The sequence below is a fragment of the Talpa europaea genome (genome assembly GCF_964194135.1).
Source record: "Talpa europaea genome assembly, chromosome: 9".
NCBI classification, from domain to species: domain Eukaryota; kingdom Metazoa; phylum Chordata; class Mammalia; order Eulipotyphla; family Talpidae; genus Talpa; species Talpa europaea.
Genome location: NC_140076.1, coordinates 41,906,334 through 41,929,861, shown reverse-complemented (window position 1 = coordinate 41,929,861; position 23,528 = coordinate 41,906,334). Strand labels below are relative to the sequence as shown.

At 42.0% G+C, this 23,528-nt stretch overlaps 1 protein-coding gene across 1 annotated transcript in view; it reads right to left on the bottom strand.

The window, feature by feature from the left end:
- The window catches only part of MCOLN2 (mucolipin TRP cation channel 2), a gene marked incomplete at its 3' end in the record, with an annotated part of 51,015 nt that overhangs the window by 8,345 nt on the left and 19,142 nt on the right, over positions 1 to 23,528 (bottom strand). Inside the window, exons 4-11 of the mRNA XM_084242332.1 lie at positions 22,122 to 22,275; positions 12,806 to 12,890; positions 12,604 to 12,700; positions 10,754 to 10,853; positions 6,062 to 6,174; positions 4,179 to 4,328; positions 1,900 to 2,001; positions 1,663 to 1,785 (exon numbers count right to left, since the gene is read on the bottom strand). Of these exons, the coding sequence (XP_084098458.1) occupies positions 1,663 to 1,785; positions 1,900 to 2,001; positions 4,179 to 4,328; positions 6,062 to 6,174; positions 10,754 to 10,853; positions 12,604 to 12,700; positions 12,806 to 12,890; positions 22,122 to 22,275 (924 nt within the window). The remainder of the gene's footprint in view (positions 1 to 1,662; positions 1,786 to 1,899; positions 2,002 to 4,178; positions 4,329 to 6,061; positions 6,175 to 10,753; positions 10,854 to 12,603; positions 12,701 to 12,805; positions 12,891 to 22,121; positions 22,276 to 23,528) is intronic.

Here is a 23,528-nt window from a genome sequence, read left to right as displayed (position 1 = left end):
ATGTATATTGGGATCAGGTGATCCTATCTCTACAATTTACTAGCGGTGTAACATCAGGAAAATTATCTATTATATTAAGATCCCTATTTTCTGTAAAAGGATAATAATTTTTCCTCATAGAGCTCTGAATGGTTAACAGCCAGGGAGGTAAAGAACTCAGACACCATAAGTAGCATATAGCCCTCAAGAATGGGAACTATTTTAGTAAAATGTAAGCAACATTATCTGAACACCTTCCAGAATAATTATGGGGGAGGGGAGAGAGAGAAAGGAGACAGAAGCACTCTTTCTGAGGCCCAGGGGCCAGAGAATTAAAGGTAAAATCCTTAAGCTCAATATTTCTCCCACACAGAACAACACTACCCTCTAGTGACAACAATGCAGAGATGCATTCAGAGCATGAGACCAGAGGGAAAGAAAAATGTAAATTTTCCTGGGCACTCAGACAGTAAGTTCCCAGATAAAGAGATCATATCAAAGAACAGTTTTTACTGATGAGTCACCTTTAAAACAGTTGCATGGAATTGGAAGAGCAAAAAGATTATCGAGATTCCAGAGAGATTGTCACTTTGTTCATTATACTGCTTCGCAACTAGAAATAATCCCTTACTTGAACATGTTAAATATAATACTTAAAGAGGAAAAAGCCTAGGGCTTATTTTGGTAGAACAAAACAGAAAGTTTGAGGTCTGAGGATTGTTCACTTTTTGTGAAGAGTTTGCAAAGTAGATTTGATCACACATTTCATTTAACACAATGATTAAGATCAAAACTTAAGACTGAGCTGTTATATAAACTTCAAAGCAACACTTTGCATTTTTACTCTTTCTTCTTGCAGAACACCTAAGCCAAGATAACAGGGATTGCTGTCTAGATTAACCAAGACAGAAGACAGAAACGCTAAGCATGACACATAAGCATAAAGTATTAACTGCCATTATTTTGTTGTTGCTTCTGATGTTCCAATTGCCAGAGGCCCATGGAAGAAAAACTGTAAGATACAATAACTCCTTTACCTTTACTAGTTTGGAAGCAAGGTTTGTCATAGGTTTTTTTTTTTTTTTTTGATCTACTAATCATATCCATCATTTTAAAGCAAGAACATCTATGCATAACTCTGATATCCCTGAGATGATAATGTCAGTTGAAGCACAGTAGTAGTTTACATGCAGATACTGATCTTTAATAAGGCACAAAGATGATGCTTGTGATCCAAGTTGCCTGTTAAGACAAGGGGTACCATCATTTTAATCATAAACCAAATATGGTCATTCTGGGTAATCTTTGTCCACTTTCATTCTCCTCAATTAACTTGGATGAAAACCCTAGTACTTAAAATTAAAAATATTTTGTAATACATTTCCTCACTTAATTTTCATTTTAACTTTTGTGATCTCACGTCTGAACATTTCTCATTCGGTGAGTAGCCGGATAAATACGTGACCCCTTAAGCCAACATGACTAGGAAATGTGCCTGTTAGTCTCTTGCAGTTCTTGTTTCAATATCCTGAAAGCATCCCAATATCCTGAAAAGGGGGAAAATGCTATCGAAAGATGAGTGCTATGTGCTAGAGAAAAGGGGGATGAAGGTCAGAGCTGGGAAACCCCATTTCAAGAGTCAGATATGCCTAATCTGAAGAAGGAAGATTGAGCACTATGCACCTTGGCATGATATGGTCCTAAAACAATCCAGCCGCAGAATGTGTAACCCAGATAAATCATCCCAGCACAAGCGCAGAAGCGAAGGACTTTGGGCAGTGAGGCTTCCATCGTTAAAATGAGCACCTGTAAAAAAAAAAAGAAAATCAACAGAATGGGGGAAATGAAAAAGTAGCTATTAGACCCTAAAGAAGAAATAAACTGTAATGGTGGTGGCACTACACAAGGCGACATTCTTACATTATATGCCTGGAAGTAACCCAGATATCTGATGACTCCAATCCAGACAAAGAGTGTAGATGTTCCGAGCAAAATGCTGCACAGGTCGTAATATGTGAGATTCTAAGGAAGGAGCAAAAAGACAAATGAGCAAAATACTCTATTCCACTCAATGTAAAATGGCATTTTAAACTGACTGGAAAAGAAGGAACCCCTGACTCTCTATAGGTGATACTAAGAGTTTAAACATAGAAGAAAATACTAGTAGCACAAATGTACTTCTCATATCCATCAGTATGAGCATTTTTTTTCAAGTAATATCTTAAAACAGAAAATTGCATTTACCACTAACCAAGTGATTAAAGAATATAAACTAATGGTATTTATTAAATATCAAACCAGACCATTCAGCCACTTCTGAAAGAAAGTTCAAAATGATTTTCTAACAGTTTCTGCTCTTAAGGAATTCTAGCTCTGAGGAGACAAACACATCAACTCTAAGATAATATGCTAACTGTGATGAGAGGCACAATGCCAGCCTGTCACTGGGGGCTTCATGTGGGCATGCCCAAGACAGAGCTGGCCTGGAAGACAAACTGGGAGGTAGCATTGCAGGTAAATAAACAAAGGCTGAGCAGAGGAATAAGGCCAAGTGCCTCAAGATATCCAAGAGACACAGTTGATGGGTCACTGAGAGTTAGGGTAGAAAGGGGAGCCAGATGCTAGATGAGGACCTTGGAGCCATACAGAAGGGGGGCCACTACATCCAAGGCCAGCAGGCAAACTGTAACACAAGATAGATACTTCCAGAAAGACTGCCCAGGAGGTAGATTGTAATGCAAGATAGATATTTTCCAGAAAGACTATTCCGAGTCTATGTGGACAAGTATGAGGTAGGATAACTGGTGAGGAAGCTGCAGCAGCAGGCCAGACCACAGAGGAAACCATCCTGCAGAAAGCCAGAAGTAGGTAGGATGGAGAAGGGGGAGGTAATTTGGAGTGCAGGAGGTAAAGCCGCTAATACTCGCTCACTGACGGCACAGCGTGGAGGGGGTAAAGGATGGGTGATGGATGAGTCCACTGAGTCATGACATTAAATCAACTAAGTACCATTAAGTTTCAGGTAAGTTTGAGTGCCTGGTAGGCACTCAAATATTCCTTCCCTTGCCCATCTACCAGAGCACCCATTGGTGATGGGTGATCACCCTTGAAGTGACTGGGTCATGGCCAGCTGTTCCTTTTGAAACTTAAAACAACAGCAACAACAACAATATGAAGCTCTTCTTGATCCAGTCATCTATTTTTGGGCATTTGGGTTGTTTCCAAAGCTTAGCTATTGTAAATAGTGCTGCTATAAACATAGGGGTGCAGGTGCTCTTTGGAATTGATGTTTCTGTGTCCTTTGGGTAAATACCTAGGAGTGGAATTGCTGGATCATATGGAAGCTCTATGTTTAGTAGGTCCAGAAATCTCCACACAGCTCTCCATAGTGGTTGGACCAGTTTGCACTCCCACCAACAGTGCAGGAGAGTTCCTTTTTCTCCACATCCTCGCCAACATTTGTTGTTGCTAGTTTTTTTAATATGTGCCATTCTCACTGTTGTGAGATGGTATCTCATGGTAGGTTTAATTTGCATTTCCCTGATTACAAGTGATGTTGAGCATTTTTTCATATACACCATGGAATATTACTCAGCATTCAAAAAAGATAAACACATGCAATTTGCAGCAACATGGATGGCACTGGAAGGGATCATGCTCAGTGAAATAAGCCAGAAAGAAAAAGAAAAATACCAGATGGTCTCACTCATAGCAGGAATCTAGAAAACCTAAATAAGGGACCAGGAAAAAGAATAACTATAAGAAAGAAAAAATCAAAATCAACAAACAACTATGAACGAGAGACACACTTTGGGGGTGGGGGGCAGGGAAAGGAGGGATTGGGGTCAAAATAAGGGGGTTGCAATTGTATGGGGAATATAAAAATAAAATTTATTAAAAAAAAAAACAATATGAAGCTCACCCAAACAACCAATCTTTTCAAGCTTCAGATCCTAATCTGAAGTCTGAAGATTTCAGCTGTCAAATTTCCTGGGAAATATTCATAGGAATATCATCGTCCACACACCAGCTTCCTTATTGTCCCTTCATATAAAGTCAGGTCAGAGGAAGCTTTGTTTTTATGGGTGTGAGAAAAACAAGCATCAAACTAGTCTCCATAAGGATTTTGCTTTTTTAAGTGTCTGTGGTCATCCAGAAGAGTAGAATGGTCAGAAGACTTTAAAAGGTGTACCCCTCACCTTTGCTTTAATCTCCATTTTTAATATTAATCCAATTATCGTCATGAGGTCACTCATAATCACCAGGATGTACCATCCACTGATGAACTCACTTTGGTCGGCGATGCACACTCGGCGCTTGTACTTCTCCAGGAAGAAGTTTAGAAATCTCTGTGGTGGTAAACATTTTAAAAAGCAGTGGGTTAAAGTCTCAGCATTATCAAGCTACCACTAGCTACTGCAGCCTGAGTTTGATCAACAGCCAGGGAGCTACCTACATGGCACAGCAGACCTCTCCTGTCTTGCCTGCTGTTGCCCTCAGCAGTATATTTCAGTCTGCCAGCCTGTTCTGCTCCCCACTCTGTCTCTGGTGAATCCTCTCACCCCCAGCACCTCTGGCCTGCACCCCAGTTCTTGTATGCATAAATAAATAAAAATAAAATCTTTTTTTAAAAAGCCTTTCTTACAAACCACACTGCCCTCTGGGAGGAGACAATGCAAAGCAGTGCTCTATGATATGAACTGATATGGTGTTACCTGCTCCTATTCGATAGATCCATTTCAGGAGTAGAGAGCGCAGCACACGCTCACCCTGTGATCTGCCCCAGCTTTCAGTAAGCATTCTAGTGCCTGCTAAGTTAACTGGATCATTAAATACTTAGGGTCTCAGAGTCACCGGTTCTAACAGCTGACACAGAGGATATGCCAAGTACTTCACCTATGACCAACTCAGTCTGGCCACAACCCTCCGTCCCAGGCACAAGTGTGTCTTCTAGAGGAGGAAACAGGCACACAGGGGCTGGGCCAGGGTTTTGGTCCAGGCAGTCAGTCCCAGATCTTGCATTCGCAATGTTACCTTTCACTTTGACAGAACCAGGACCCCGGCCTTGGATTCAGAATATCAAGGGACTTTGGGAAGAGGTAAGAGAACTGGATGCTTACAAATGAGTTGACAAAGGTCAAGAATGAATAAAATAGAATAAATGTAGGGCCTCCCCTGGTGGCGCAGCGGTTGAGCGCTGGGCTGTGAAGCTGCCCGCAGCCTCTGCAGCGCTGGTTCGATTCCCGGCTGCTCCCCGGCCACCAGAGGAGGGTCCCACATGGCGCGCAGACCTCTCCTGCCGCCCGCTGCTCCCCTCAGCAGTGTATTTCATCAGTCTGCCTGTTCTGTTCTTTGCTCTGGCTCTGGTGAATTCTCTCACCCTCCCACACTTCTGACTGTACCCAGTGCTTGTATAAATAAATAAATATTTTTTTTTTTAAAAGGACATTTGTCTTTTTAAAAAAAAAAAAAAAGAATAAATGTAGACCATTTCTTTGCTCCACAAATGGTATCTTGCTGACTTTCTATTTCTCCTGACCCTGATATGAATTTACACATATGCCACGAACAGAGTAAGATTTGTGGGGAGCTGGAGTATATATTGACAAGAGCCCTGAAGGTAAAAAGGTAAAATGAAACTCAGGAGAGAATTGTTAAACTATTTAAAAAATAGAATAAAGTATTTATGCTTCATGATAACCCTTTAACCGTACCTCTCTGTCAAAATGAGACAAAAGATGAAGCCATACATGCTATTACTTGGTTCTTAAGATCACTCTTGAATTTAAGAGGGTCTCATTTATTCTAGAAATGTTCAAAATCTCAAGAGTTCACCACTGTGCACCTGTGTTTATCACCTCCGATTTAAGCAGGATAATTACGTGATCCCACCTGATGTGCTGGGAACCTTTCCTCACTTCCTGCCCCTCGGGGTGATTAATGCCTCTGGGGGACAGCCACTCAAGGATCTAATTTAATCAAGTTCTCCAGAAAGTGCAGGGGGACCCAACATAGGGTCTGATGTTGGGGCGAACTGAGAGCAGAAGCCAGGAGAAGGGAGAAAATTTGAACACACACTTACCTTTCGTAAACGGAGAGCAAGAACGATGGATCTGGTACACAGAATAAGAGACGCCAAGCAAATCACGATGACAAAGGCATCAAATATGAGGACGTATTGAGTATTTTTCTGAACTGAGGAACAACAACAGAATTCGGACATGAAACACCTCCTCCTTGGGAATCATTTCCAAACAAGATAGCAGTCTCAAAAGAAGTTCAAATGATTAATAGCATCAGGAACAAATCACACCACATTTGTCCACAAAGTCAGACATAAATATTATTTGTGGACACAAATAAGGCAAAGCATTCATTCCCTGAAGTTAAGAGGTTTATATTTAGACGCACAAACTACAAACAAATGTATTCAAGTGTATTTTGTAGTTATTTACTATAGACTAGACTTCACCAAAAGGTGGCCTAGTTGGGCTCCATTCAAGAGATGCAAAACTGCTGACATACTTGGTTCTGTCACATTAACGCACAAACATCAAGTTCTTCCACAAACGTCAAGTTCTTCTTAATGAGGGAATGGTTTAAAACACCACCACTAAGAACATGCATTCCTGTTTCTCAACCTTATTGTGCCTTTTTCCAGGAAAGATGCTGACACAATAAGCTTTTTCACATGTGGAAAAAAAATAACTTCTTGAAATGGAAGGAGAAGTGTAATAAACAGAAATAGAATTTGGAATACAGGGAATATATTAGAGGAAGATGAAACTGTAAGCTTTGCATCTCTCTGACTTCTCTGTAGTGTCCTAAGTGCCAACCATGTCTCTCCCCACCTCTAGCCCCTGCCCACAGAGCAACCTCACCACCTGCCACTCAGCCTCTCTGCCCACCTTCTCTCTGCCCTCTCTCCCTGCTGTTCCTACCAATCCCTCCCCCCCTCAACCTCTGCCCCACCCCCATGGACTTTTCAAAAACTGACCCCTTTCCTGGAACAGAGGCCCCTCAACACACATATTTACATTATTCTTTTTCAGTCTTGGCTTTCAGATTAATTATCTTCCTCTTCAGAACAGTTTCCCTAAATTCCCCTCTCTATTATCCCCCTTCTATATTCTTTCAAAATACTCTCCACAAGTATATACACCCATAGCTCCTTGAACTCTCTTTTGCTTGAAGTTTGAAATCATGACTTCAAAGTTGGCACAGGAGGGCAGACAGAGGGAGTGTAAAACTGGAAAGGCCATGGTCTCTGGAGACTGATGTCTATACTCAGAGCCTTGGGGAAGTCCCCTCAGCTTCTTCATGGGGAGAATAACCAGCAACATATAACAACAGCAAACACCTATTACAGATATGATTGCACCATTTGGCTCTGGGAAGCAGGGACATTAGGGGCTTACAGATAAATCCAGAGACCCCAGCAGAATGAGAAGATCATTGAATAATCTAAATTAGAACTTGCCAAGGCAGTTTGAGTCTCCAGAAATGAAGAGTCATCCTGTTCTCCAAATGGACCGAGGGCCAACCAAGAACTCCTGGTAGTCTGCCTTGGGTAAACTGAGCTCATTCTACCATTCATGGCAAGAGAGCATGACTTGGTGGCAGCTTAGAGCCATGGGACACAGCCACTTGGAGAGACCACAGAAAGAAACACGACTAGCAAGGGTTGAGGGGGGTGGGTGGCAATGTTCGAGAATTAGAAGAGATGAGCCCAGGAATAAGATAGAGAAAGGCCTGAGGAGAAGACACCCTGGGGGTAGGTTTAAAGTCGGGATGCCACACAGTGACACCTCTGCAGAGAAGGCATTTAGGAGAAAGACCGAGTGTCCACAGGTCATGACTGACAATGGCACAGTGTCTGAGGGCAAAGCAGCTCACCCAGGGGGTGATGACATAGTCCGCTGGCAAGTCAATTGTCTGAGCAGATTACTTAGCCTTGTTAAGCATCAGATACCTCGACTACAAAATGGGATAGCCACTGGGCCTGGACTGTGGGGAAATGAGGTACTTTCTAACAAGTACTTGTTAGAACCTTACCTAGTGCCCAGCTGGCCACCGACATTTACTTTTAGCCATTTTCTACTTGGAAGCTCAAGTTACCTCAATACCATCTCATGGATAGGTAAGAAAGCAATTTCACCCTACCAGGACCCAAGATCATTTTTTTAATGGACCCATGGGATGAGGCAGAGGAAACAGGGGCAGTTCTTGGCAAGATGGGGCTGAAAATCTTATAAATTGCAAGAATAGTATTTAGTGTCTTCTTTTCTGTCCAATCACTAGAACAAAGTCACTGAGATTGCTTGTGTTGGCTCCAATTTACAGATGGAAAAACTGACTCCCAGATCTAGAAAAATGAACTGTCCCTCCCAGCACATAAACCAGTATCATAATCTGTTTTTGATTTATTGGGATCAGTTTGGTATGCTACAAAAAGTGTTTTATGATACTTTTTTGTGATACAGTTTTATGAAAGCAACTGCTTTCTTAACTCTATTGAAACTATTCCTACAGGATCATTTTTAGACCCTTGATTTATAAAACACTCCTCCAGAGAGATGCCCCTGAGAACCTGTCAGGGAAGACCCCCCGCCCCACCCCCACACCTACCTGTGTGGTTCTAACCAGACTTCCCACACTTAGCAAACCTCCTGACCCCCTGACACCCATTTATGTCATCCACCAGTGGGGAGTTCAGCCCACCAATATCTCCCTCGGCTCCTCAAACCCAAAGTACTGTCTTCATAGAATAAAGGTAAAGTGCAGGTGAGTGGCACATGTGGGGATGGCTGTCACCAGTCATAAAGAGCAAGGTTAGGTTGATATGTGAAAACAGACTTTCCCTGGTATTTTCACCTAGGGATAACACTGGTAAGAGAAAGGAGGTGAGGGGGAAGGAGAGTGGGCGGAGGAGAGACCTACCTCAGGGAGAGTGCATGGATATGAATGAACTGTAGAGATCTTTGGAAATCACACAAGAATCCCATCAGATGCAGCCCTTGCTTTTGTCCCACAACCCCTCTCCCCTCATCCCCCCAAACCAGGGTGATCAATTCACCAGGGAACTTTGGGTACAGGGGGTAAAAATCGATTTCCTAAGCTCGGTTCCAAACTTCAGGTTCTGAAGCCTTTCATGTCACATCATCTTGTTTTAAATTTGTATTCTCCCAGTGACAGAAGCTGGTTTCTTAGGAAGCAACTCTGGGAGAAGGATGTTTCACATCTTTTTTTCCTGCCTTTCTGTGAGGTTTGTGTTTCTCTTCACGGGCCACAGGAGGGAGCTAGAGCTTCGCTCTCGCGTCTGTACAGTCACCCACACCCCCAGCGTTGTAAGGCGCACAATGAGGGGATGAATTACTCATTCAGTCATGACTATTCCAAACCACATTTCATGTGACAAAGCTTAGCTTTTTTTCCCCCACATAAAACACCTACAATCTACACTTGGGGTTTGGAAAATATGCATCTGCTCTGGGCCTTTCTGTGGGAGAGTATCTGCTGACAAATAGTAACCACTTTTAACAAAACTAAAACTGCATTCTGATTAATGGCTTGAGTTAGTTAATGGCTGCTAAAGTCAAAACTTCAAAGTCATCAGACATTAACTGAAAAGCATGAGGCCAACAATCAAATCCAGTTTAAAATAAATCTAAAAGTTCAGAACCACAGGTATTTTACGTTTTATTTTATGTTGATCATCGGTCAAAAGCAAATTCAATGAGACAAAACATACAAATTTAAAAAAATACTGATCATACATCATTAATACCAGCCAACCATTCAATGAGAATAGATTTTGTGTAACTCATTTTAAATGGTATTATTATTATTATTATTATTATTTGTAGAGGAACTGGGATATAGGCCAGAGGTGTGGGGTGGGAGTGTGGGGGTGTAGGGGGTGAGAGGATTCACCAGAGACAGAGTGGGGAGCAGAACAGGTGGATCTACTAAAATATATTGCTGAGAGGAGCAGCAGTTGAGACCGGAGAGGTCTGTTGCGCCATGTGGGTCACTTCCCTGGCTGGGGATCGAACTCAGAGGTGATAGCGCTGAGACTATTGATATTGATATTGATGAAGATATTGATGCCTCTCCATTGTCACAGGCTCCTACCCAAAGCATACCTCATCCAAGAATCACTGCTAGGTTTAATTTTTCACTCTGCCCCATTCAAAACTACCCATTGTGCTCTTTATGCTCAGGCCTTTGGAATCTCCACTTATGCCCATCCATGAGCACGGTGACTTCATATACATAGACATAGAGACGTCACATGTCTGTCTCCTTCACTAAGGTATTTTCCCCTTTCAGTAGTGCCCAGCAATTACTGTGGGCCAACTCTAGTTCTCAATACTTTGCTTTACATCTGAACCCATTTAATACTCAACATCCTAGAGGGTAAGTATTATCATCATCCTCATTTTGCAAAGAAGGATACTGAAATACAGAGAGGGTAAGTAGTCATACAGAACAGAATCAAGATCCAAACACAGGCTGTCTAGCCCCAGACTCTGCTCCTAAACCCCTGGGTCCTACCACCTCTCCTAAGAGGGGTATAATCACAATATGCTCAATTGAACAAAAATGCAAAGCTTTGGGAAATACTTTATAGAATCAAATGCTCAGAATGTGGTTTTCTGAAGATGTTTCTTCCTATAACTATTTGAATAAACCGTATAAATGCCTCAAACCCAAAAATAAAGTGTTAAAAATCATCCATAATCCAAAATGGACCCACATATGATATACTTACTAGATCCAGATATGTTCAAGTCTTTACATTCTTTGATCTTAGCTTCACTGTCAAAATAGATTTTGATTTTGCCACTGTGTGCTTTATTGTCAAAGATAATCTGGAGACACAAATGTATGGAGAAGTTATACTCAGCAGAAAGTATGACCTGTTAGATTGATTCTATGTAAAATCTCAATGATATTCAATTGGCCTGCTGATCCACAGAGAATCATACTGATGAAAATGCCTCATCGCATGATTTCTTCCCAACTTTTTTTTTGTGTGTGTGAAAATCATTATGCCCTGAGGGGTGAATACATGAAGTTCTATAAATCCATATTCTGGTTCAGGGAAATCCTAAAGCAAAACAACTAAACAGTTCCAGGAACAAGATTTACCAATCTTTGACAAAACAACACAATGACCTCACTTAATCTACCAGATGGAATTAAAAAGCATTTCCTTTCATTTATTCCTTTGGGTATGAAATTCCAGAATTTGGTAGACTGGAAATTATTTTCCTATTTGTTTCAAGTGATTTCAGAAATGACAAAGATTGCTCCAAGTTTGCCAAGCTGAATTTAAGATTTTTGAATGCCTTCAATCTTTCACATTATGTTTCAATTATGTAAGTACATGCTGACATATGCATAGTATTGGGAGAAGTATTTCAGGGACTTTCCTGGGGAAAAACAAGATTGGAAGTGCCAAAGTTAGTGGAGGTTGAAAGATAGATCACAGATACAAAAATATGACCTGGCTTAATTGTTGAATCTTTGTTTTAATCACAGTGATGTTCTTGGACTACACAGAATTCGGTTGGTGTTCCAAGATGCTCCGGTACTTATGGATTTAATCACAGAACATGTAGTTTCACCTCTCTAAGTTCTTAGCCTGTGATTTTTTTTTTTTTTAATGCTTCATACTGTGCAGGACACCACAAGGAAGTTAATCATGCTCTTCCCTGCCAGAGCATTCTTCCTCACCACATGTCATAATTTATAATTACTTTCATTTCTTCATTGTCTTGTTCTGTCTACCTCTCCTACTAGGCTGTAAGCTTCCTGAGGGTCAGTTTCTCGAGCATGCCCAAACACCTGAAGATCATAGGGACTTACTAAGTGTCCATCAACACACTGCCCCAGGGACCCACTGAGTGTGCATTGATTCACGTTGCACTATGGAGTGTATATGGACTTACCATACTAGATGTTTATGAGTGGGTACTGGCTAACTGTCCTAGGCATTCCCTGAGTATGTCACTTTGTTGAAAGCACTCTTCTGAATTGCTATGAGATAGTTACATACAACTCTCTGCTCAGCATTTAGTTTTGCTCCTCAGTAGACATTAAAGAAAGCAAGCAGGATGTGCCTTGAAAGTGAAAAGTCAGGTGACTCCCCCCATAAACCGGAACAGTCTCATATGCCACTTACGGTTCCTCCCAAAATAAAAGCAGCAGCAACTTCTCCTTACAGAATTGTCTTCAGAGCAAGGGTCAGTTTCTGCCTGCAGGCTGGAAAACATTTGCTACAATATTTGCAAAGACCTTCCTTTAAAAATGGTGAGAGCGTTGCAGACATTTAAAACCCTCATCATAAACTTAGAAAAAGAAATGTATTAGGAGACTTGAAGGTCAAAGTTCATCTTGAAGACTCTTTTCCACCCAGAAATCTAGTTTTGAAAAGCTGGCAAAGATCGCTTTACTTTTTAGAATGGTCTCTGGATCAACAGAACTATAAAATGTCATAAAATTGGTTTAAAACACAACTGTTTCCAACACATCTCTAGGCTGGTATGTTTTACACTTGCCCTCTTTAGAAGGAGTAGAGAAAAAGAATTAAATGTGGCTGAGAACGCAGATACTTGCCGTGTTCTGAAAGTCATAACAGTCTGGTAGCTCTCGGGAATGAATTGTCTGTAGGTCAATGCCTTTGAGATGAAAGGAGATTTCAACTTGTAAGAGCCTGAATGAAAAACACACCATGAAGTGTAAGTTGTCATCGTTTTTCATCTCTCCTTTGCTGTCCCCATCCTTGTTTCCCAGGGAATGAGACTTAAAGCTTATTTACCGACAAAATTCCAGCCTGAAGAATGGTGAGTTCTTCCAGTCCTGGGGGTCCTGGGACAGGTTCTGAAGGGTCAGGTAGACACAATCTAGGGAATGAGAGACACGCCATGTCGTTTCAAGCCAGAGTTCAGTGCTAAAGTAGAGGACCAGAGAGTGCTGAGAAGCAAGATACTACAACATGGGCCTCCCTGGTGGCGCAGGGGTTAAAGGCAGCACTATCAAGCTATTGGCAGCCACTGCAGCATGAGTTCATCACCAGCAGGACAGGGAGCTGACCAGTATGGCACAGCAGACCTCTCCTGTCTTGCTGGCTGCTCCCCTCTGCGATGTATTTCAGTAAATCTGCCTGTTCTATTCCGCCTGTGAATCCTCTCACCTCTTCCCTTCTGCACTTCTGGCTTACACCCCAGTTCTTGTATGCATAAATAAATGAATCTTTAAAAAAAAAAAGGTACAACAGCATTCCAAAGTATGCTTACTAATTAGGCTTACTAATTACAACAGGATGACCAGTCCCTTTATAGAGGGGTCCTTGGCAGCTACCACTCTAACCAAGTGATCAAAGTTAACCTCAGCAGCAATTGAGATAGACCAGCAGTATGTAGTTCCTGAAATAATGTCCCTTGTGTGGTGTTCTTGCAAAAAAGGGATATGATCAATCTAGCCATAAAATAGTAAAAAAAAAAAAAAAAAAAGCCAAAGCGAGGGACATTCTATTCTTTAAATAAGTCAAATCATTGTGCTCGCTTCGGCAGCACATATACTAAATAAGTCAAATCATTTTTCAAAAAGCCAAGTAACTTGCAAATCAAAACTACAATGAGATACCATCTCACACCAGTGAGAATGGCACATATTAAAAAAACTGGCAACAACAAATGCTGGTGAGGATGTGGAGAAAAAGTAACTCTCCTGCACTGTTGGTGGGAGTGCAAACTGGTTCAACCACTATGGAAAGCTGTGTGGAGATTCCTCAACATGCTAAAGATGGAGCTTCCTTCCATATGATCCAGCAATTCCACTCCTAGGTATTTACCCAAATGACACAAAAACATTAATTCCAAAGGGCACCTGCAAGCCTATGTTTATAGCAGCACTATTTACAATAGTTAAGCTATGGAAACAACCCAAATGCCCAAAAATAGATGACTGGATCAAGAAGATGTGATACATATACACAATGGAATATTACTCAGCAATCAAAAAAGATAAACACATGCAATTTGCAGCAACATGGATGGAGCTGGAAGGGATCATGCTCAGTGAAATAAGCCAGAAAGAAAAAGAAAAATACCAGATGGTCTCACTCATAGCAGGAATCTAGAAAACCTAAATAAGGGACCAGGAAAAAGAATAACTATAAGAAAGAAAAAATCAAAATCAACAAACAACTATGAACGAGAGACACACTTTGGGGGTGGGGGGCGGGGAAAGGAGGGATTAGGGTCAAAATAAGGGGGTTGCAATTATATGGGGAATATAAAAATAAAATTTAAAAAAAAAAGCCAAGTAACTTAATTTTGTTTCAGATTAAAGGAAACTAGCAAGACATGGCAACTAAAGCAATATGTGACCCTGGAGGAAAGAACAATAGGACAATTGATGAGATATAGAAAGAATTTGTAGGTTTTAGTATTGTATCAATATTAATTTATACTTCTGAGCATTGTCCATTGGTTCTATAGGAGAAAGTTCTCATTTGGGGGGAACACACAGTGAAGTATTTAGAGGTAAAGAGACAGTGTGTCTGGACTTAGTCTCATACATTGCAGGAGAAACATTTATTTTTAGGCAGTATGATAAAGTAAATATGGTAAAATGTTAGTATCTGGGATATCTCAATCAAGGGAGTGAAGGAAATCTGGGCTATTTTGCAACTTTTCTGTTAAATCTGACACTTTTTCAAAATAGAAGAGAAAGAGAAAGGAAAGCATTCCAGTAAAAATAAATCAAAACATCTAAACTATAAATGAGTCCAAGAGCTTCCCATAAAAGTTAATCCCCTTACTGTGTATGTAGCCTGACACATGAGCAAAAACCCAAGGGGACCCAGAGACAGTGACCCCCTTTTGAGGCCGCAGAGCACTAGGGACTAAGTGGTTTGAGGCCAAGCTAACTCTCACTTGGCTGGCTGCTGCCCCTTCGTGTTGTCTGTGACAAGGAGGAGCCAGGCTGACTGCAGCACCAGGTGGTCAGTAGGTGCGTGGGAATCCTGGCAGAATCATGGCTAATTCTTTGCAAAACTTTTCCCACAATTGCAGTATCTTACTTACCTATCTGTCCCCTCAACTAGAAGATCAGAGCTTTGAGAGCTCGAGGACAACTGTGTTGTGTTTGTTCAACATCCACTGCCTAGCAAATAGCTAGTTCTCAAAATATGTAGGTCACACTTATGTTTTGTGAAAACTAGGCATCCTGAGCCAAAAATGAGGATGCATTGCTGACTGGCTAATGCAACAGGCAAAATATTTCAGAAAGGCAGGTGTTAGAGGCGATGCTTCTCTGTGTCAGGCAAATGGATTATGAGTATCAAGAAATAATCTATGGTGGGGCAGGGGTTAAAGACACAGCAGCATGAGTTTGATCCCTGGCCAGGGAGCTACCCACATGGCGCAGCAGACCTCTCCTGTCTAGCCTACTGTTCCTTTCAGCAGTATATTTCAGTAGACCTGCCTGTTCTGCTCCCCACTCTGTCTCTGGTGAATCCTCTCACCCCCGGCACCTTTGGACTACACCCCAGTTATTGCATGCATAAATAAACAAATCTTAAAAAAAAAAAAAAGAAATAATCCAATGATGGTTTTCCTGACTAGACTTTGTGAGGGCAGTTAATGAAAAGAAACTTGCATGCAAAAGGAAAATACTGATTAAAGAAAATGCAAAAACAGGGCCTCCTGGTGGCACAGTGGGTTGAGCGCAGTGCTGTGAAGCTGTCCGCAGCCTCTGCAGTGCCAGTTTGATTTCTGGCCGACCAGAGAGATACCCACATGGTGAGGCAGACCTCTCCTGTCTCGCCCGCTGCTCCCCTCAGCAGTGTACTTTGGTCCTTCTGCCTGTTCTGCTCCCTGCTCTTTCTCTGGTGAATTTTCTCACTCTCCTGCACCTCTGGCCTGTACCCTAGTGCTTGTATAAATAAATAAATCTTTAAAAAAATTTTTTTAAAAAAATGCAAAACATGGAACATTTACCCTGTGTCAGGCCCTGTGCTAGGGGGTTCTATGTGTTCTCTCACCTAATGTGTCATCTTGTTTCTCCTCCAAAGCCAACTCATGACATAAGCACCATTGCTGTCATTTTATAGATGCAAATACCAAGGCACAGAAAAGCCAAGAAATTTCCTTAAGGTAACAGAGCTAGCTGGAATTTAAACCCACATATGTTCAGTTCCAGAGTCTGAGACCTTCCCATTACACTGACAAGGCTGACCTCTGAGCATCTATTTCAGAAGAATATCAAAAAGCCTGGGTTTTTTTACCCACCTCCTTCATCTATTCAGTATATATTTGCTGAAAGCTTTTATGCACCAGCCATTGAAGGTAAAACAATGAACAAAACAGACCAACTCTGTATGGGCTCACATTTGGGGTGGGGGTGGGGGAACAAAACAATAGTGTAAAATATATACAAGATTATTTCACCTTGCAAAGTACTCAAGAGACAGAGCAAGGTGCTAGAGATAGTGGGTGGGATGGCCCTACCTTGAGAGCAGTGGTTGAGGAAGGACTGAGGAGCTGGGGATATTTGAACTGACACCCGAGGAAGCAGAGAACCACTTGTGCACAGACAGGGAGAGGGGCTCCAAGTAGAACAAGCAAACAGAAGCCTCCCAGCCAAGAAAGCGCTTGGCTTGGTCAACAAATAGCAAGGATGTTAGGGCAGGTCAACGGGGACAAGAGAGAAGGACTTGGAGTAAGTAAGACCTCCTGTCACTAAATCATCACTTGACCTTGGCTTCATCAAACACTTTGAGCACAAGTTTCCCCAATGATTAAATAAGGCCCCATGTATGGTATTTAAAGTCTTCCCACCTCTCTTCTTATTCTAGGATGAAGAGGAAAAATGTTAAACTGATCTGAGTAAAGGGAGAAGTAACACGTTCAAAATCTATGTGCCAGATACTGGCCTTTGACTTTTTTCCTGTGTCCTTTATTCCAAGATGTCTATTTTTTCACTTTTAAATGTTTCTAAAGGGGCCTCCCTGGTGCTGCAAGGGGTTAAGACACAGCACTATGAAGCAATCCGCAGCTACTGCAGCATGAGGTCAATCCCTGGCCAGGGAGCTGACCCACATGGCACAGCAGACCTCACCTGTCTCGACTACTGCTGCCCTCAGCAGTGTATTTCAGTAGATCTGCCTGTTCTGCTCCCTACTCTATCTCTGGTGAATCCTCTCACATCCCACACCTCTAGCCTGTACCCCAGTTCTTATATTCATAAATAAATAAATCTTTTTAAAAAATGCTTCTAAAATAGATATCTTTTTGAAATGATGGCATCTTAGAGTCAGTGAAATATGACTATATTTTGTTAGTTAATTTAAACTGTATATAAAATTTAAGATTGTGGTTAAAAAGAACCCTCATACACTGTTGGTGGGAATGTAAACTGGTCCAGCCACCATGGAAAGCTGTGTGGATGTTCCTCAAGACGCTAAAAATGGAGCTACCATATGACCTAGTGATTCCACTCCTAGGAATCCACCCAAAGGACACAAAAACACTAATTTGAAAGGAAACCTACACTCCTATGTTTATTGCCATATTAACAGGAGCCATGAAATAGAAACAACATAAATGCCCCAAAACACATGAACAGTTCAGGAAGATGTGATATATATATTCACACACATTCACACACACAATGGAATACTACTCAGCAACAAAAAGATAAACTCATGCCATTTGTGGCATCATGGATGGCGATGGAAGGAATGTTCTAAGAAAAGTGAGCCAAAAGGACAAAGAGAAATATAGGATGGTTTCACTTATATGTGGAATATAGAGAAACCAAAGAAAGGGACAGGAAAAAAGACAAAACTTGCAAGTTGACCATAGAAATGAGGCATACTTCAGGGGAGGGGGAGGGAGAGGGTTCAAAACAGGGGAGGGAATAGCACAAAGGGATTGTAGTAGTGGATCACGGGTGCTATGGTGGTGGGAAAGTTCTAGGGACTCCACCTGAGGGGAGAAATCAAATACTGTACAACAATTAACAAAGATGTAAGAAAATAAACTTTAAAAAACTATATGCAAAATATGCCTTATGAAAGTTTTTTGCTTATTCAAATTTTGTATTCCATTGCTTATGATAATAGAGTGACACATTATCTAAATATGCATTCAGAACCCTGAAGTCTGGCTGACCTTATTTATACTACTAGAAACATACATTAGGCTACTGCAGCCACCAGGCACTTGGTGGCAGCAAAACATAAGAATTGAGATTTTTTTTTTTTAAAGATGACAAATGTCCTAGCAAAAACACCAAGCCTCAAACAGAACAAACTAATATTAGAGGAGCAGCCTCATCACTCAAATGCATCTCAGTTACAGAGCAAGTGTAAGAGCAATGCTGTGTGACCCAACACAGCTTCTCTCAAAATAAAGTCATACTAATAATCAACTCTCCATTTGGTTAAAAATATTCCATATTTTGATAAAAAGGAAATGAACAAGAGCACCAGTGTCAAAGATACTATAAATCCTGTTCTCTAGCACCACCTGCCTACTCAGCCACTGATACTGAAACTTTGGTCACATTTCTTTAATCTATTTTCTAGAAAAGATCAATTAAGGAAAACAGCATATAAATCACTGAAAACTATTTGTATGATGCACTCAATTGAGTCACACATTTTTGTGGCGGTATCATTTAAATAAAGTTAAAACTTAGTCTGTGCTTTGCTCAGCTGAACAATGCTGGGAGGCACAAAATAGATAAGGAAGGGGAACTGACAGAGTTGCCATGGGAACTTGGCCAGGGATCCACATGAGAATTCCGGGCAAACAGAACCCAGCAGGACACCTCCTGTACAGACGGCCCAGTGAAACCTGATGTCCCAGCAGAAAACAACTGGCAGAGACAGATTCCCCCAGTCATGAAAAACCACCAAATCAGGTTATAAAAATGAGCCCCAAGTCCTCTTCCTCCGCCACTCTCAAGGCTGCTTCTCTTAGTAGTGTATTTCAATAAATCTACCTTTTCTATTCTTCACTTTATCTCTGGTGAATTCTTTCACCTCCACATCTCAGTCTACACCCTGATTCTTCTCCACAACAATTTGTAAGAGGACAAATGGCTTCAAGAAAAGAGTCAATGGACACGTTTTAATTTGGCTCCACCTGTCACCATTTTTCACCACTCAGGAACACCCCCAGTGACAGCACAGCCCAAGGAGGGAGACACCAGGATTCTTAATGAAACAGAGCGAGCCACTGAAAGCCGACTATCAAATAGACCTCAGGATAACAGAAGCCTCCAAGACAATAAGACAGGTGACATTTCAAGACCAGGACTGTAACGACTGTAAAGACTGTAACGTGGTGCCCAAGAAAAGGGGAAGTTCCAGGTTCCCTGTCCCACCCAAGAGAGGATGGAGCTGAGCAGGGAGGAGAAGAAGCTGCAGAAGGGACGGAGGAAGGAAGGAAGCAGGATGGAGCCAGAAGGAGACCTGGAGGAGGCACATGGAGCCAAGAGACACGTGAAGAAACTGCGCTTGCCTTTTGGTTTTGGACTGGGTGACACAGATGTGGGTGAGAGACTCGTGGGGAGGTGACAATGGCAGCTTTTATCTTGATTTTGATTTTGTTCTTTTCCTCCAAGACTTGTCTGGTTGTTTCTTATCTGTGGGTCCTCGCTGAAAGGTACTTTAGACTTGTGGCAGGCTTTCGGGTCTTGCACTGGGGCAATCCCATTTGGCTGGACTTTTACCCATGAGGGGATGGGTAACTTTGGGTCCTTGATTTAGAAACTATATTCTTTGTCTTTCCTGTATTGTTTACTAATTGTATTGAAGTTCCTTTCCATTAAAGGTCTTATATGTTTTGTCTTGATGTAGCGGATAGCAGAACCTATTTAGAGCGGGCAGTTTTGGGGGCTCTGGGGTGCCCCTCTCCCTGCCCTGTAACAGGACTATAAAACCGAGTGCCTGACACCCAGATGATGTCTGCAAGGAGCCTCGGGTCCAAGGGAGCTGGTTTAAGAGCTGCTTCTCCAGTCAAGAGCACAAGACACATTAACTCAGAATTAGAGCCTCTGGCATATAGGGATTTCTTCGGTTGTATTACCAAGGCATCTTAAAATCACATGAGATGAAAATGGTCAAAAGACCTCCATACTTTCATTTAAAAAAAAAATTCTGGGGCCTCCCCAGTGGTTCAGGGGTTAAGTCTCAGCGCTATCAAGGTATTGCCAGCCACTGCCAGCCAGGGAGCTAACCCACATGGTGCAGCAGACCTAGCTCGCCTGCTGCTCCCCTTAGCAGTGTATTTCAGTAGATCCATCTGTTCTACTCCCCACTCTGTCTCTGGTGGATCCTCTCACCCCCCCCCCACCTTTGGCCTATATCCCAGTTCTTGTATGCATAAATAAATAAAAATAAATCTTCAAAAAAATTCTAAATTGAAAGTGCCACTAGGACCTCTCCTGCTGAACTGTTAGCTAAGCTACTTAAAGAGCCAAGACTGATTCATCCTTGCAACCCAGCTCAGAAAACAGGGAGTGCCTGGGGCAAGATAAAGTGTGTTTGAATGTGTGACAAAACCCTAGAGCATTTACATACTTGATTAGAAGCTAATTCTTGGCTAAGCAATCTGGAGAAGAAAATGAGTTGCTCAAGGCAATTCACCTTTGAAGAGCTTTAATATATTTTACAAGTAATAAAGGTGTAACTGGGTGGTCCCCAGGGAAAGGGGAGGTTCCAGGTTCCCTGCCCCACCCAAGGAGGGTGGAGCTGAGAAGCTGGAGAGGAGACTGGGGAAGAAAGGAAAGCAGGATGAAGAGCAAGAGCACCTAGAGGAAGCACATGGAGGAAGCACGTGGAGGAAGCACATGGAGCAGAGAGACATGTGAAGAAATTGTGTGTGAAGAAGTTGTGCTTGCTTCTCGGTCTTGGACTTGTACAAGAAACATGGGGGATGTGGAAGGAGACACTTGAAACAGATGTGGATGAGAGACCTGTGGGGATGTTAACAATGGCAGCTTTTATCTTAATTTTCATTTTGCTCTTTTCCTTTCAGACTTGCCTTTCCCCTTCTGCCCCTTTCCTATGGGTCCCCACCAGAAGGTGCTTTAAACCTGTGCCAAACTTTTGGGCCTTAGCAGTCCTGCTCGGGGACTGACTATGTGCCCTTAAAGGGGACTTACTATGCTAAACTGCAGACATACACAAAAGGTTGATGAAAGGTTTGTTTACAAGGGAAGGGAAAATGGGGAAATGAATAACTCAGGGAAAAAAGGAGGGAGATAAGTTCATAAATGTGTCCTACCTGTTTCCGCTGACCTGGAATCCCAATGACCCACTGAGCTGGTGAAAAACCTAACAAGGATCGTGGCCAAGAGGGCGACCCCCTGGCCACATGGCCAGTTAAATACCCAAACCAAAAGCCTAGTTGCTTAACCCTGCCCTCAGGTCCTCGCAATACTCCCTTTGGTGATCATGGGATTTGTAGTTCCCAGTGTCATGGGGGTGGAGTCCACAAAGCCTGTATGGAGTTTGCTTAGGACATCCTTTCCCCCTACCAAAACCTGTTTGGCTGGGCATTTACCCAGGAGGGGAAGGTAGCTTTGGGTGCTTGATTTAAAACCTTTTTCCTTTTTCTTGTCTTTATTACACACTAGCTGTATTAAAGTTCCTTTCCATTAAAGACCTTAAGCACTAGAGTATGTTTTGTCTTATACGGCAGATGGCAGAACCTATTTAGAGCAGGCAGTTTTGGGGGTTATGGGGTGCCCCTGACTCTGCCCTGCAACAAAAGCAAAAGAACAAAGTATTTTTACATACATATTTGTATAAATACAGACTCATCATTTCAAAAAGCCTAATTATGCTCTTACAGAAGAAAAGACCTACATTAAGAGAAAACACCTGTTTATCTCAAAACCAACATTGCTCTCTGACTCAAGAACTCCCAGGGCCTATCACGAAGACCCAGTTTCCTGAGTCAAGGTCCTCTATAGGCAAAGGCAGAAGTGATGGCCTCACAGAGGTCAGCCGTCCCAAAAGCTAGTTGCTGCATTTGGTTGCCCCAAATGAGGACATTTTTGTTCTTCTCCACAGAAGATGACAGAGGAATATAATAAAATAATCACTGCATTACCTACTTCAAAGTCGCTGTCAATATTCAGTGTCTCATTCGAAGGAAACATGGTCCCTTTCTTGTAATGCTGCTTACAGACTTTTAAACCAATTCTATTGTCTTCATTTTCTCCATAATCAAGGTTCCCCAGAGATATGTTCTTGAGACGATGATACTATTAAAAGTAATTAAAACAAAAACACTCGTGAGCTTTTTAGAGATTTATCAGGAGTAATAGCATAAGGAATATACATTTAGCTACTTTCATTGTTTATGAATTATCCCCCAGCTGGAATGCCATGGAGCAATTTTCTCAGGTTGGGCAAAGGCTCCCTGTCTCTAAAACGCTAAAGTAAAATAAACTTGCTGTCAGACACTCCCACCTCACTCAGAGCTAGAGCTGAGATCCTGCCTATCTCTCAGACCTCAGTGTCTACTACTGCCCTCTGGATCTGCATGCACCCACCCTGCCCAGGCAGTTCCTAGAGCTTGCCAGGCACACCCCTGCCTGTGGCCTTTGCTGTTCCCTCTGCCGGGAACCCCTGGTTATCTCTCTGCCAGGTTCCCAGTTTCAGGTCCTGACACAAACATGACCACATCAAGAGGCCTTCCCGTACCTCCCAGTGGAAGTTGCAAACATCCACCACCAGGACCCAGGCACCACCAGGCACTTCTCATCAACTCCCCTGCTTTATTGCATAGCAGTTACTATTTTCTGATATACAGCTGAAGGCCCAAGCCATCCACACCCCACAGCTTACATTAACAGATTTATTTAGCTGACTCAACTCACAGTAGCTTACATTAACTTGCAGATTTTATGACCTTACCATTAACACAAGGCTACTGTTTACCTATCTGCACTAACAGGGCTTCATTAAAAGGACTTCATTATGCCAGGAAACTTTTTCCCCCGGGAACATTAAAGTTGCAAAATAACTGTACCATTTCTTTCAGAAACACACACAAAAAATCACTTAAACAGATAATTAAATTGATGATTCAGTCCAAAAACTCAGACTCTGAAACTACCGCTCACAAAACCCTCACCTTTAGTTTTTACTAACGGCACAAATGTAAAGATACAAGTCCCAAAGATTAACCTCATTAAACGACTAAGCTACTATTCATTAAACTGCTATCCTTTATCCAACTGTACTCAAGTTCTCCTCACATGGCAAGATGCACCTTAAATCAGACTTCAAAATCTGTCCTGGACTTTGCTGTCTTTACCCAGATTCTACCAAGAATTGCCAAGACAGCATCTCGCTTTCAGCTGTAGGCAATAAGCTCAGCTTTGCTCATGGATGTGGGATTTTTTGGAGGTGTTTTCAGGGAGCCAGTATTGAAACTATACATTTCATTTATAGTTCTCACTTATTTGGATTTCTCCTCCAGAATTAAGTTATATAAGGGCAGGGTTTTTGT